The 12428-nt window shown below is 38.3% G+C and overlaps 1 protein-coding gene across 2 annotated transcripts in view; it reads left to right on the forward strand.

Annotated features, from left to right (window-relative positions):
• The first annotated feature begins 1897 nt into the window (after positions 1-1897).
• The window catches only part of LRRC49 (leucine rich repeat containing 49), a 43697-nt gene continuing 33166 nt past the window's right edge, over positions 1898-12428 (forward strand). Inside the window, exons 1-7 of one of the 2 annotated variants that reach the window (XM_054387961.1) lie at positions 1898-1951; positions 2740-2802; positions 3341-3428; positions 4126-4314; positions 5436-5535; positions 6495-6698; positions 8153-8219. In XM_054387961.1, coding sequence (XP_054243936.1) covers positions 1898-1951; positions 2740-2802; positions 3341-3428; positions 4126-4314; positions 5436-5535; positions 6495-6698; positions 8153-8219 — 765 coding nt within the window. The remainder of the gene's footprint in view (positions 1952-2739; positions 2803-3340; positions 3429-4125; positions 4315-5435; positions 5536-6494; positions 6699-8152; positions 8220-12428) is intronic. The other variant, XM_054387962.1, reaches the window with a different exon arrangement.

Genomic DNA, 12428 nt, shown 5'->3' on the forward strand with positions numbered 1-12428 from the left:
GGTATTTGGATTTGTGGGAGTTGTTTGTCTCCCTGGGCAGGACCAACATCAGGACCACTACGAGCAAAGAACTATTTTGTCCTACAGCTAACCTGTATGATTGTTTGAGGGTCACAGTTCAGTTTATCTGATGGCTCCTGTTGAGGTTAAGTGAACTTGATTTTATAGGGAAGAAGACCACATCTGTTATAGCTTTACCAGTGGTCACTGCAAAGAGTTGACCTTTGTTCTTGTCAATGTCTAGGTCATTTTTGTGGAGAGTCCTATTATTATAATCTAGTGTGCTACAAACACATTAATAATGTTGAGAGATCTGTGTAAGTGAAGACTGATGTCATTTCAAATTGTGTAAGCCAGCAGAAGCAGGATGTGGGAACAACGACAAAACTATGGCTGAAATGCAAAGAGTAAATTTATTCTTGTTACCTCACAGACTGGGGAACCTCTGGAGCAGCACCTGGGTGGAGGCCTGTGAGTGGGGATGCAGACACCACTGACCTTGGTCCTTTATAGAGAACAAAAAAGCTTCTGAACGTGCTGCTCTCTCCTATCTACTAAGTATTGTTGCAGTTTTCCTCTATGCTTACATGTTTCCCACAGCAGGACTGGAAATCTCAAGCATGTTTGATACGGTGCCTCTGAGTCCTTCACAGACAAGTGCTATCTGAACACAGCTGTTCTACTTGTCTAGCACACAAAACTGCACAACAGTATGATATATCTGTTATTCAGCACTCAAGCTGCAAGTCACTCGAGCATGTTTACAGTCCTCTCTGCCAGTCTTCCCTTTCCCACACAAACAGATTAGATCTCCACTGAAACTAAAGGCTAATGTTTCTTTATTTTTATTTTAAATAGAGGAGTGTTCTATAATGCATAACTCCAAGCAGAGATTAAGCAGTATTTGTAACCATGGGAGAACTTAAAACTAAATGAATAATGTAGATGTCCCTTAGAAGAGAACCTGTATCTCAGCTGAGCTTCTGATACCCAGTTATGACTATACCACCAGGAACCTCAACTGTAAAAGATTTTCACAGATTCTTTATGGTACATACATTGCTGGCACAGTATTGTCTACACACCATAAAAAACCCACCCCTGTATTTTATATTTCTCACAAAGTAAGCCATAATTGCATTATTTTGCTGTCAGCCTTTCAGCAAACAGTAACTAAAACGACAGTACACAGAACTAAACCTGCAGTATCGATGGGGAAGACACCGTGAAGAACTCACAGCCCGTCCAGACACAGCTAGCCACACTGGTGCTTTTCTGCCCACTGAGCAAGCTCTTGGTGTGTGTTTGAAAGCATCCACAGCCCATCTCCGGGGCTTCTGGGCTCCAGTTGCTGCTTGACCTGCCAGCAAGAGCTGACACATTCTAAGACACCGCGCAGGCCACAGCGCCTCTCGGCACACCACGGCTATACCCAAGCTCTCCCTGACAAGATTGTCACAATTTGTGACCAGTATGTGCCACCAAGGCAAGGTTTTGAGGCAGAGCAGGAACCTGGAAAGTACACGCAGTTTCTTGCCTTTTCATGGGCTTTCATATAGAGTCACTTGCCTTTAGAATTCAGCAAATCGCCATCGCACGAGTGTCCTTTCACTACTGGGAGCGGACAGTCGGGCCCCGTTCCGCACCTCCCTGAACCTTTTCCCCCGGCTCCTACCTGAGGCCGCCTCGCCCTGCAGCAGGTGCAGGGCACGGCTCCCGGAGTAGGCACCGGGGACATCACCGCACAGCTTCGCGCCACTCAACATCCCTCAGCCGGGAGTGCCGGGAGCGGGCCGGAAGCGGCGGTTGCCCCGGTAACAGCGGAGCGATTTCCGACAGGGGCGGTGGCCGACGCGGAGGTGCGAGGTGTCGTGAGGCCCTGAGGGAGTGGGTATACATGGTGCCCAGCAAGTGTCGGCCCGGCAGGGGCTCTCGGGCAGTGCCCGGCTCGGTAGGTGTTGCCGCGGGGAGCGGCGAATGGCAGCCGCCTCTTTCCACCCGTCAGGGTGTGGGGAGAAGACCCGTGTTTTCCCGACGCTCCCGGGTCGGGGCGCCCCGCGGAGTCTCATCGCATCTCGGGAGGGCGGGCCCGGGGCGGGCGCCACGCCGTTCTGTGAGGCTGTGTGTGAGCGGCCAGGCCGGGCCGGGGCTGAGGGCGCGAAGGAGGGCGGGCCTTGCGCGGGTCGGGGCCTCGCAGCTGGCGGTGTGCCCTGGGGGCAGCCCATGACAAACGCAGCTGAGGGGACCTCGGTGTCGTGTGCCGGGACTGGCCTGCTGGAGCTGCCCTGATGCTGGTGCTGTGCCTCCTTCACTCGTTGGGAAGCGGGATATAAGCCATCTGGTTCAATGTTTCTGTTAAGCGTTTCGATTATTTGGTAGGTCGGTGCTAGGCTGTGTAATGTAAATCAAAAGACCTGCATGCTTTGCCTTAAAAAAAAACCCAAAACAACAAAACCCGCTCATATTTAAATGTAAACGCCTTTTTTTTCTTCATAATAAGGATAACACCGTGAAAGCACGCTTTCAGTGTATTTTTAAAACAAGAAAACGGGTTTTTAAACGGTTTGTAGCATTTCTTAGTGCTCTGACATATTTTTAATAATTTTGCAAAATAGTTCCTTTCTTTACAAATTTTGCTGTTGAACACACTTTTATTTAAGGAAAAATTACATTAAACTTTTTATATTGATATGCATTTTTGAGAAATGTAATATTCCATTTTCTCTTTCCAACTTGCAGGTTAATAATTGTGGTCTTCAGCTGGTTATCCAGACTTCATCACTAGCAGATAAAAGCAAACCAGTAATTATTATCTTTAATAGTTATGGTAATTAATACGGTTGTATGGTACATCCCAATTTGTGTGCTTTCAGATAGGAATTACTTTTTCAGTAGCAGTGTGTTGACTTTTAAATATAATTTCTGATATACCTGATAGTATTTTGGCAGTTTATCCTGTTAAAGATACATAAAGTAAAAGCACAGAGATATGCTATAGTCTGCCATAAATTTAATACATTTATATATAAGATTTTTTAATGCTTCCATCTGTACCTCTCTTCCTCCTGTAATCATAGTGCTCCTTATAGGGCAAGGGCTTTTTTCTTTTATTTAGTCAACTGCAGATGAATGTGCTGGTGACTTCTGTATTTTTGGTTCCAACAGTGAAACTTTTCAGTCAGAGAATCTTCATAGAATCAGCACTCTGTTCATTGGACCAATTTTTTTTAAAGCATTTGCAGAGTTTCTGAGAACTGTACTTGTTACTAAGGTTGTGTTTGTGTGAAAAGGTTATTTACATTTGAAAACTTTAACACTTGTCTTAAATATTGTGTTACAGTTTGAATTCAGGATAAATAAAGAACAGTCATCTTTCCACAATAGACTTCTGCAGCATGATCTGGAAAAAAACTATTCAGGAAGGCAAGGTGATGTCAGTAGGGTTTGTTATATTAGTCTTTTCTATTTGTTTGTATTAACTGAACAGTAAAGAAAGACTGTACTACCACTACAATATATAATAGCAACATATCTTTATATTTGGCTATAGAATCTCAATATAATTACTGCTGCACCACATCCTGAAACTGCTGTCCTTCTATTGCCCAGTGCAGATGGCTCTTTGGATCACTTTTTGCCCCTAACTCTGTCTATAGAAAAACTTTTCTACCTACAAAGCCACAATCTATCAAGTGCCCTACATTTCCTCAGAAGCCACAGAATTCTCAGTTGTAGCATTTTATTAGATATTTAACTTTTTAGTTTGCTTAGACAAAATTAGTCTCTATTTCAGAACCCTGATATGAAAAGATGGTTTCTGTGCTGTGCCTATGTGCTTCTGTCTTTGAACAGCAAGATATTTGGTCATATCACTGCTGACTGTAGTGAAAGCTGGAAGAACCTTGAAACACAACACTTCTTGCCACACTGCTGCTGCTTGCTTGTCATATAAAAGCAGTGATTGGTTAGGACAGATCAGTTCAATTAATATGTCAATTCTTTAGTCATTCTGGTGAAAAATACAGACTGACAGCTGTTCAGAATGGGTTGATTTTTAGGGCTATTATGCAACTTTATTATAGAGTAAGTTTAAGTCTAAAGTTTGCCTTTGTTCCCCTCCCGCAGGAGACCAAAGAGTATTAAGTCCTTTGGTGCGTAATAAGCAGCTATATCTTCCAGTACCATCCAGTCTGACAGAACTTTCAGCTTTGGATTTGAAGCAGGATACAGGTTCTTTATCAGGATTTGGTGAGTCTTCTATTCAGACACCTATAAAATCCAGGTCAGAACAAAGCAGCCACAGCATTAGTTCAGGTAACAGTGAAAACTTGTCTTGTTGGACTTTTGCAGCAATGTTAAGTGTTTTTTTCGTTTGGGTGTTTTTGTTTGTTTGGTTTTTTTCTGTCTCAGAGGTTTGGGAGTTTTTCCTGCTTTGAAGAACACATAGAGAATGTTAGTTGTTACTCTGCTTTGTTAGAGTAGCTCTGAAATGATCCGAACTTAAGTAGCTATCTCTTTTAACGGCATTGTTTAGATAGCAATTAACTTGTTCTCTGTAGAAACAAAACAATTGGTCTCTGTTTATTGAAGAATTAATGTTTTTCCTATCAACATTTGATACATATGAAGGATTTTGGGCCTTTAGTCTTGTGGTAGTATACATGCACACTGATTTTTATGGTTGGAGTCAATGAACTTAAAGGTCTTTTCCAACCTAAATGATTCTCTGATCTATTTTTGACCAATACTTTTCAGTCTATTGTTTTCCAAATAAGCCAAAGCTTGCAGAATACATTTGTTGTTTTGAAGGTATTTTTAGTCATCCTTATATTAACAAAATGGGTGAAGATGGATAGCTTTATAAATATTTTAAAGGGCTGCTTATTTCTGGATAACAGAGTGAAGGGTAATGCCAATGATTACTAGTTATCACATGTATTTACCTTTAATGAGCCACCAGTTGTTTGTGGCTCTGTGGGACTGTTTCAATATTTTGGTACTTTAGTTGCTAGTTCTATCAACACCTACTTGATCTGTGTCTTGAAACTAATTTTAAGTTAGGTTTTTATCTTCTTTAAATTCAGATAGAGAAATTGTGAACAAATTATACAACCTTACCTTAAAACATCACTGAGTAATTCTAATCAAAACAAAAGCATCTACAAAAATACCTGCTTAAAAAAAATTGTTGTTAAAAAGCTCTTGGAAATGAAACAAATAGATGTGCTTTGGAAAGAGAATGTAAGGGGATGTAGTTGTAAACAAAAAATGTCAGGAAAGAAAACTGATAAAGTACTGAGTGGAGGCAAAATTCACTTTCTTGTGCTGTGTCACTCTTTCCTGTTAAGAAAAAAATCTTGTTTTTATTATTTGCAGTTAATGAAATTATTTTAACAATGAGTAGTTCATACATTCTCTGTATGATTTTCTGATAGATAACACAAATTTTGGGAGCAGTTCATCAGTAACGTTTCCTGTATTGCAACGTTCTGCTGAAGAAAAAATACTGAATTCTGATAGACTTATCCTGGAAAGGTGAGAAGAGGACAGAGCACACGCACCGTAGCTGCTTGTGACTCTTGTGTGTGATGGTCTAAAGCGATGAGGGTCCTGCTAATGCCTGTGGCCAATGGTATGAGTGGTGGGGTTTGCTTTCCTTGGGTTTTGTGTGTGTGTGTTCTGTTTTTGAAGAACTGTGTCCCGTAGAGAGATGCTGTGTGACTGTCTTTGTGATGAGTATGTCCATACTGCAGTTATCTAAGGCAGATGGGGCTGTTCTGTGTGAACTAAGGAGCCAGATTAAGAGTTGCATACAAAGTGGTGGTGCATGTAATCTATATAAAGAAGCTATGTATTCATTAGTTCTGATCCACAGACTGTAGAATAGTTTGGTGGTGTTTTGGTATTTGTTTGTTTCTCTGAACTAGGATACATGCATAAAAAGTTCTATCTGAAAACCATTTTATTGTAGTGTTTTTATAATTTCTTTTTGAGGAGGGAGTTGGTGGTTTGGATTTTTTTTTTCGTTTTGATGGCCATCAAGTTCATGTTGCCTAAAAATTGTACTATTTCATGTATTTGTATTGAAAATGTAAAGTTCTATAAACTATAGACAAATTGCATAGACATAGAACGCTTTACATTTGGTCTTGGCAGGCTGCTTATGTGTTATCTGATGAAAAAGTTTCAAAATTGGCAGACTGCTGAAATGTTCATGTGGTCACAACATGAAAGTTCAATGTATCTTGCAAGTGACAAGCAAATCTGATGAAGATGATAGGCTTGCAGAGAATTTCAGAAGAACTTCTATATTTTCATGCTATTTTTTTTATGATAAGGAGTTACTGGCTTACTTGGAGTTCAATTAGCAGCCCTAATTAGTATTACCTTCACCAAGATAATGTATTTTCCTTGCTTCAGTTGGAGTAGGTGAGTTGAAGGTGGGTTGCCAATTTGTTACTTGGTAATTTTTTTTAATTTCTACTTCCTTCCAGGCAGAAACTGACAGTGTGCCCAATTATTGATGGGGAAGATCATCTTCGCCTCTTGAATTTCCAACATAACTTTATAACTCGGATCCAAAATATTTCTAACCTGCAGCATCTTGTTTTCTTAGATTTATATGATAATCAGGTAGAGGAAATAAGTGGGCTTTCTACTCTGAGATCCCTAAGAGTCCTTCTGTTGGGAAAGAACAGGTAAATATAATAAAACTAACAAAGCACCTTATTTCTTTATGATGTAACAACTGTGATCTGCTGCTGTTTCTTTTACAGAGTTTTCAGATTGTAATGTTAGCTGTGAGACCAGTGAGCTGGTCCCTAATGCTAGCTAAGAGTTAGGGATCCCACTGAGCCAACACTTGTTGCTTCTACTGGTCTTCAGAAACTTCCTTTATGCAAATTTCAGCAACAGTTCTGAAGTATTTTGTTTCCATCTAGTCTTCTATTCTGATTGGCTATTAAATGTGTTCTTAGATTTGTGTGACAAGTGGAATTTCTTTTCACATAACACAAAGTATTATTTGGTTCTTTTACAACCTAAAAAAAGTATTTCTGCCTGATGTATTTAGCTGGGATAAAGTCAGACAGATAAATCATGGATTTTATTGCTTGCTTATAGATTCTATTCTGTTAGGAGATACAACTTGGTGGTTGTGTTACTTTCTAAACATACAGCTGACGTTCCATAGCCTTTAATTCTAATAATTTGTGGAATTGCTTGCACGTCCAAGGGTCGTCCTCTGATTTTGCTAAATTTCTTTATTTTCTTTGTATTCAGTAAAGGAAGAACTGGTAAACATCAGTCATGTGCAGATCACAAAGAATGTATCCTCTCATTCAGCCTGACAACTTTCAATAGTGCAGTATGTAACACACGTATAGATTTTATACTGAAATTCTCACCTGTAGAAATTTCCAAACCATAAATACACGAGTGCTGTATGGTTTTTTATGCAGAAGTGTGGTTTGGAGATAGTTAGGGCAAAACATACTCGAATGATTACAAGTTAGACATAGTTGATCACAATTTATTTCAGCTTGATCTACATGGAATGTTTTTGAGTATTCTTTAAGCAAATGCGTAACACGTGATGTTTAATATCATCTGCCAGTAGAGGGTGCTGTGGAGTACATAATAACGGAGGTTTGCAATCTAAGAAAACAGAACAGAAAAGTTTTTAGACAGTGAAGTTGTACAGAGGGAGAAGAAATACTGCCCATTCTGGAGATCTCTTGTTGTCTAGGAAGGGCAAGTGGCTTTCAAGATTTTTTTTTTTTTTCTGTGTTCTAACAAATTCTGAAAAGCCTGTGTCATGGTAGTCTTTTCTTTAAACTGATTTGGATAGCTGTTTGCCAGTAATAGTGTTTTTTTTTTTTTTTTTTTATTCTTTAGGTATCTGTACAAATTGGTTGTTGACTTTGTTTTCTAGGGGTCTTGCCGTTTTGTCTTCCTATAAGAGCCATGTACATATTTGCATTACTGACAGTCAGAAAGGAAGGTAATAGTCTAAGGCATACTCATTCATTTTTTTAATGTGGTTCAGAACTTGTTCTTGGTAGGCAGAAACAAATGGCTATGCTTTGTATTAGCTGGAAAATGAAAGATAATTTAATATGAAAAATATTTTGTCATAATTTAAATCTTTCAGAATAAAGAAGATCTCAAATCTGGAGAATCTAAAGAATCTTGATGTTTTAGATCTTCATGGAAATCAGGTACAGTAGAACAAGCTGACTATTCATGTTTCTCGTGTAGATATCATGCATTACCTGTGTCTTTGAAAGAGAAGTGATAGCAAATTTTGCAACTTTTGGGGTCATGGATATCAGCAAATTAGTAAAAGATGGTATGATGTTATTTAGAATTTTGCTGTCAAGTCTCGCGTGATTTTGATGTTGTAGTTTTGACAAGCTAGTGATTAAAATGTAGTCAGATGAGTATAATAGCACTCACACCTACAGAATTGTAATCTAGCATAAGTAGTTGTAGATAGTTAAAGTAGCACAGTCTTGGAAGTCATAGAGGAATTTAAGGTTCCATTGACAGTTGTTTTGTAACATCACCAATAGCAGAAACACCACAAGTTCCCTCAGATGCCTGTCATGGACTTAAATTTGTACAGAAAAAGTAGTATGTGTCCAAGCCATTGATTGATTCATGTTTCTGGAACTGAATTAAGTCACTTCATGTCTATTCAGTTTCCCTGGTTAGAGACTAAGCAGTCTTTGGTGTTTCAAATAGTGCATAAAGTTTTAGCTGCAGTCAGAGGAAGATTCTTGTTTGATTAGTATGTCAGAAGCAGCATGGAGTATGAAGGGTAAGCTGGATTGTTAAATAAATTAAAACCACATGTGATACTAACTGTTCTGTAATTGAGTTGTTTAAAACAACGTATGGTTATTGTGACTATATAAGACAAACGTGTGAATTTTCTGTGTTCTTGCTCTGACAGTTCTGATGTCTTACTGGTTTCTCTGTGTGCTCTTTATTATACAATTGCTTGAGAGTGGGGAGTAGGAATGCTGCTTCTTGTTTTAATATAAAAAGGAGAAGAAAAAGCAAGGTAGCACTATGATGTGTTATTGTTTTATGTGATGCCATAAGCTTGTGGCGGCTTTAACGTTAGTCCAGTAGTATGCGTGTTGTACAGTGGCAGAGACAGTATAGGGACAGTATATAGGAACATTACCCGTGGAGTCTGAGTGACTATAGTTTGAGATGGCTAAGTGTGTGTGTAATTATAATCCTTTTCTTATTTCTATTGTAAGTTTGAAAGTTTTTTTTTATGTTTTTGATTAAAATACTTGCAGGCTAGACATGCAGCAGTGGTAGTCAGCACACTTCTGTAGCACAGTGGAGGAACTGTTCATGGAAATGAAACATTGGTCTGATAAATGATAAACTCTGATAAATGATTGTGAAGTAGATCTGATTGTTTATTTTTTTTTTCTTCTTCAAGTGTCTGTACAACTACCTTTACATTAATTAGGACTTCATGAGGAGTTTTGGGTATGGTGCCTAGCTGGCTGCTGCTGGATCAGCTTCATAATAGTAGGACTGCTTTGGTCCTGAGAAAGTAACGAAGCATCCTTTATCAGGACTTCCATATTACATTGCTGGAGCATAAGAAGTGCTTTATTTTTCAGAAACGTACAAGTGAAGGGCACAAATGTTAGGAAATGGAATCGTTTTCTGCATTGTTTTGGGGGTAGATATACTGAGGGTCTAAATAAGGTGGAGACAGACTTACCTCAGTAGTGCCCAGCAAAAGGACAAGAATCATGGATGAGGAAACTTATTCAAACTTACGAAAAATGTTATTATTATGGTGACTGAATACTGGAGAAGGTTGTCCAAAGAGGTGGTGGAATCACCATCCCAGAAGTGGCCTAAGCCTGACTGTACTTGCCCTGACAGCCTGCTGTAGATGACTCTGCTTTAAGCAGAGTGGGTTGAAAAGGAAGATCTCCAGATGGCTCTTTGGACCTCAACTGATGCCCTGATTCTGTGGCTAGGATTACTTTAGGTTAAACTCACTCTCTTTTCTTATTTTCCCTTCTTAGTGGTATGGGAAATAGAAGGAGAAAACAGTAGAGAGGAAAAATTGCTTTGAGGATACTGCTATAGTAGCAATTCTTTATTGCAAAAATGTCTGCTGTAAAGCCATGAAAAATCTCTTTATTGGATGCATGCAGTACTTCATTGAGCTGTCGTGCACTGAAGCAACATCCTGTTACAGTGATGATTGAATGGCTCTCTGTATGTGGGATTAGCATAGGAGTGTTCCTGGGGGTTTGATGTTCAGAAGCCCCACATTTAGTGAAACTGTGCATTGAATCTGTTGATGTTTAGAGCATTTTCTGCATATTTGGCTTCTGTTACTGCTTGAGGTTAATGATTGATCACAAGTGGCTTCATAGAGTATATTGGAGATTTATTTGTTGAAAAATAAGATGATTGAATTTTCTTCCAAGTTGTTATTTTGCCTGTTTATTGAGGTAGTCTTCTGTGTTCATGTAATGTTCATGTTCATGATTATATATATTAGAACAGTGATTTTTTTTTTTTTAAAGCTTTTTTTTAATTCTTTGTGTTTAATGTGTATGGCAGCTCTGGTTTGACTGGGGGTTTTGCCTTTTGAAGTTACTGTGTCTTAGTTAATAGAAGATGAAGATGCATAATTTTTTGTAGTAAAGACATTTCTATGAAGAGAAGAATGTCTGGTGAGCAGTCTTCATCACAGTACAAAATCAGCTGAATATTTGCTGCTTGTATACAGTTTACTTTAGATGAGAGTTAAGTTGCATGCAGTGATTCTGGTATCACCAGCTTTCTTCTATAGTCAGGTAGACCATTCCAGAAGGTGGTTTAACATGTTTGTTAGACTTCAGTAGATGAGTAAGTCATATAAGTAAAATGCTACAATTTAAATGATACTGTCTAGCAACACTAATATTATTGCTACAATACTTAATGGAATATAAACTGCTGCAGTAGGATTGCAGCTTTTAACTGGCTTACAATACAGGACTGTTCGGCTTTTTTTACCTCCATAGCCTTTGTGCTATCAGTTGGCTTCTCTGATGCCATTAAGTAAACCCCATGAAATTCAATATAACAGGTTATAGCAAAATCTAGTAAATGCTCCTGATGCCTTTTGGCAAGTAGTGGTTTTACTAGACTGACTCTTCAGGGAGTGTGATATTACACTATTCTTTCTGAGGACGCTGAAGGTGTTCACAGATCAGGCAAGAAAAAAAAGTATTATTCTTTTAACATCTTTTCCTCCTTTATGGTTTGTATGTGTTATAGGACATTTGCAATACTAAAATACCTTGTTTATAATATCTGTTACATAATATCTAACCACATAGTTTTCATTCTTACTGCAGTAGTTTAATTCAGTACAACAATATTCTCAGGTGTTTGCAATAACTATAAAATTTTTTAGGTGTTCAAAGCTATTGTTCATAACGCACAGTATGTTTTGTTACCTGTGATCTCAGGTGATCATTGAACAAGAAGTCTTGTGCATTAGACTAACAAAATGTTCACTCTATCATTATCCACAGTAGTTCTATATAAGGTCAGAAATCTCAGTGGTCACTCTCAATAGACGAAGAATATAAATACTCAAGTAGGGTGTGGCCAGAACATAAATATTATTAACCTAATTTTTCAAAAATAATGCTAGAGCCTAGCTAGAAATTATTTATTTTTGTTAACAGTTTTGGTCATAGTCTCTCCCTTCCTCTCCCCCTTTCTCTTGGGGTGTAAATCAGTCCCATGGATGGAATGCAGATTGTGAAACTTGTAAGACTGGACTGTTTCCAAGAGGTTAGAGGTGAGGAAGACCTCTAAGGAGGAGGAAAATTGTATTTTTGCTCACTTTTAAGAAAGTGTTTAGATTGATTTGGGTGCTGGGTTTTTTGGATGATAAGATTTAGTCTGAACTTTGACTTCTGCTCAAGCAAGATATGTACTGAAAGCTGGATGTGCCTTAAAACATTGAGGTATATGCTTAATGATAAATCTTGTATGCTTGCCATTTTTTTTCTTTTTGGTGTGTGTGTGTGTTTCTAAATCAATCTTTTAAATGTATTACTACTTAAATGAAATCCTTTCATATAATAAGTATCCAGAAGAAGGTAGAAAAAATTAAAATCAATGTAATAGTGCCTAACAAAATGTTGAACTCAGTGCCTGTCCTTTACAAAAAGAACAAAATGTGAGTTCCTTTGTTGTTACTACTCCTTGCCTGTTTTTCTATGTGATTTAGTAAGGCTCTTGTTTTTAACACAGCCCAGTAAAAAGACAACATCCTAACAGTTAATGTTTTTGTGGTTATGAAGGTGCTGGTATGGACATATAATACTGTATCATTTAGAAATCCTGTGCATGACTGTGTGCATGGTAGATTTAAT

Source organism: Indicator indicator, chromosome 16, assembly GCF_027791375.1.
Source record: "Indicator indicator isolate 239-I01 chromosome 16, UM_Iind_1.1, whole genome shotgun sequence".
NCBI classification, from domain to species: domain Eukaryota; kingdom Metazoa; phylum Chordata; class Aves; order Piciformes; family Indicatoridae; genus Indicator; species Indicator indicator.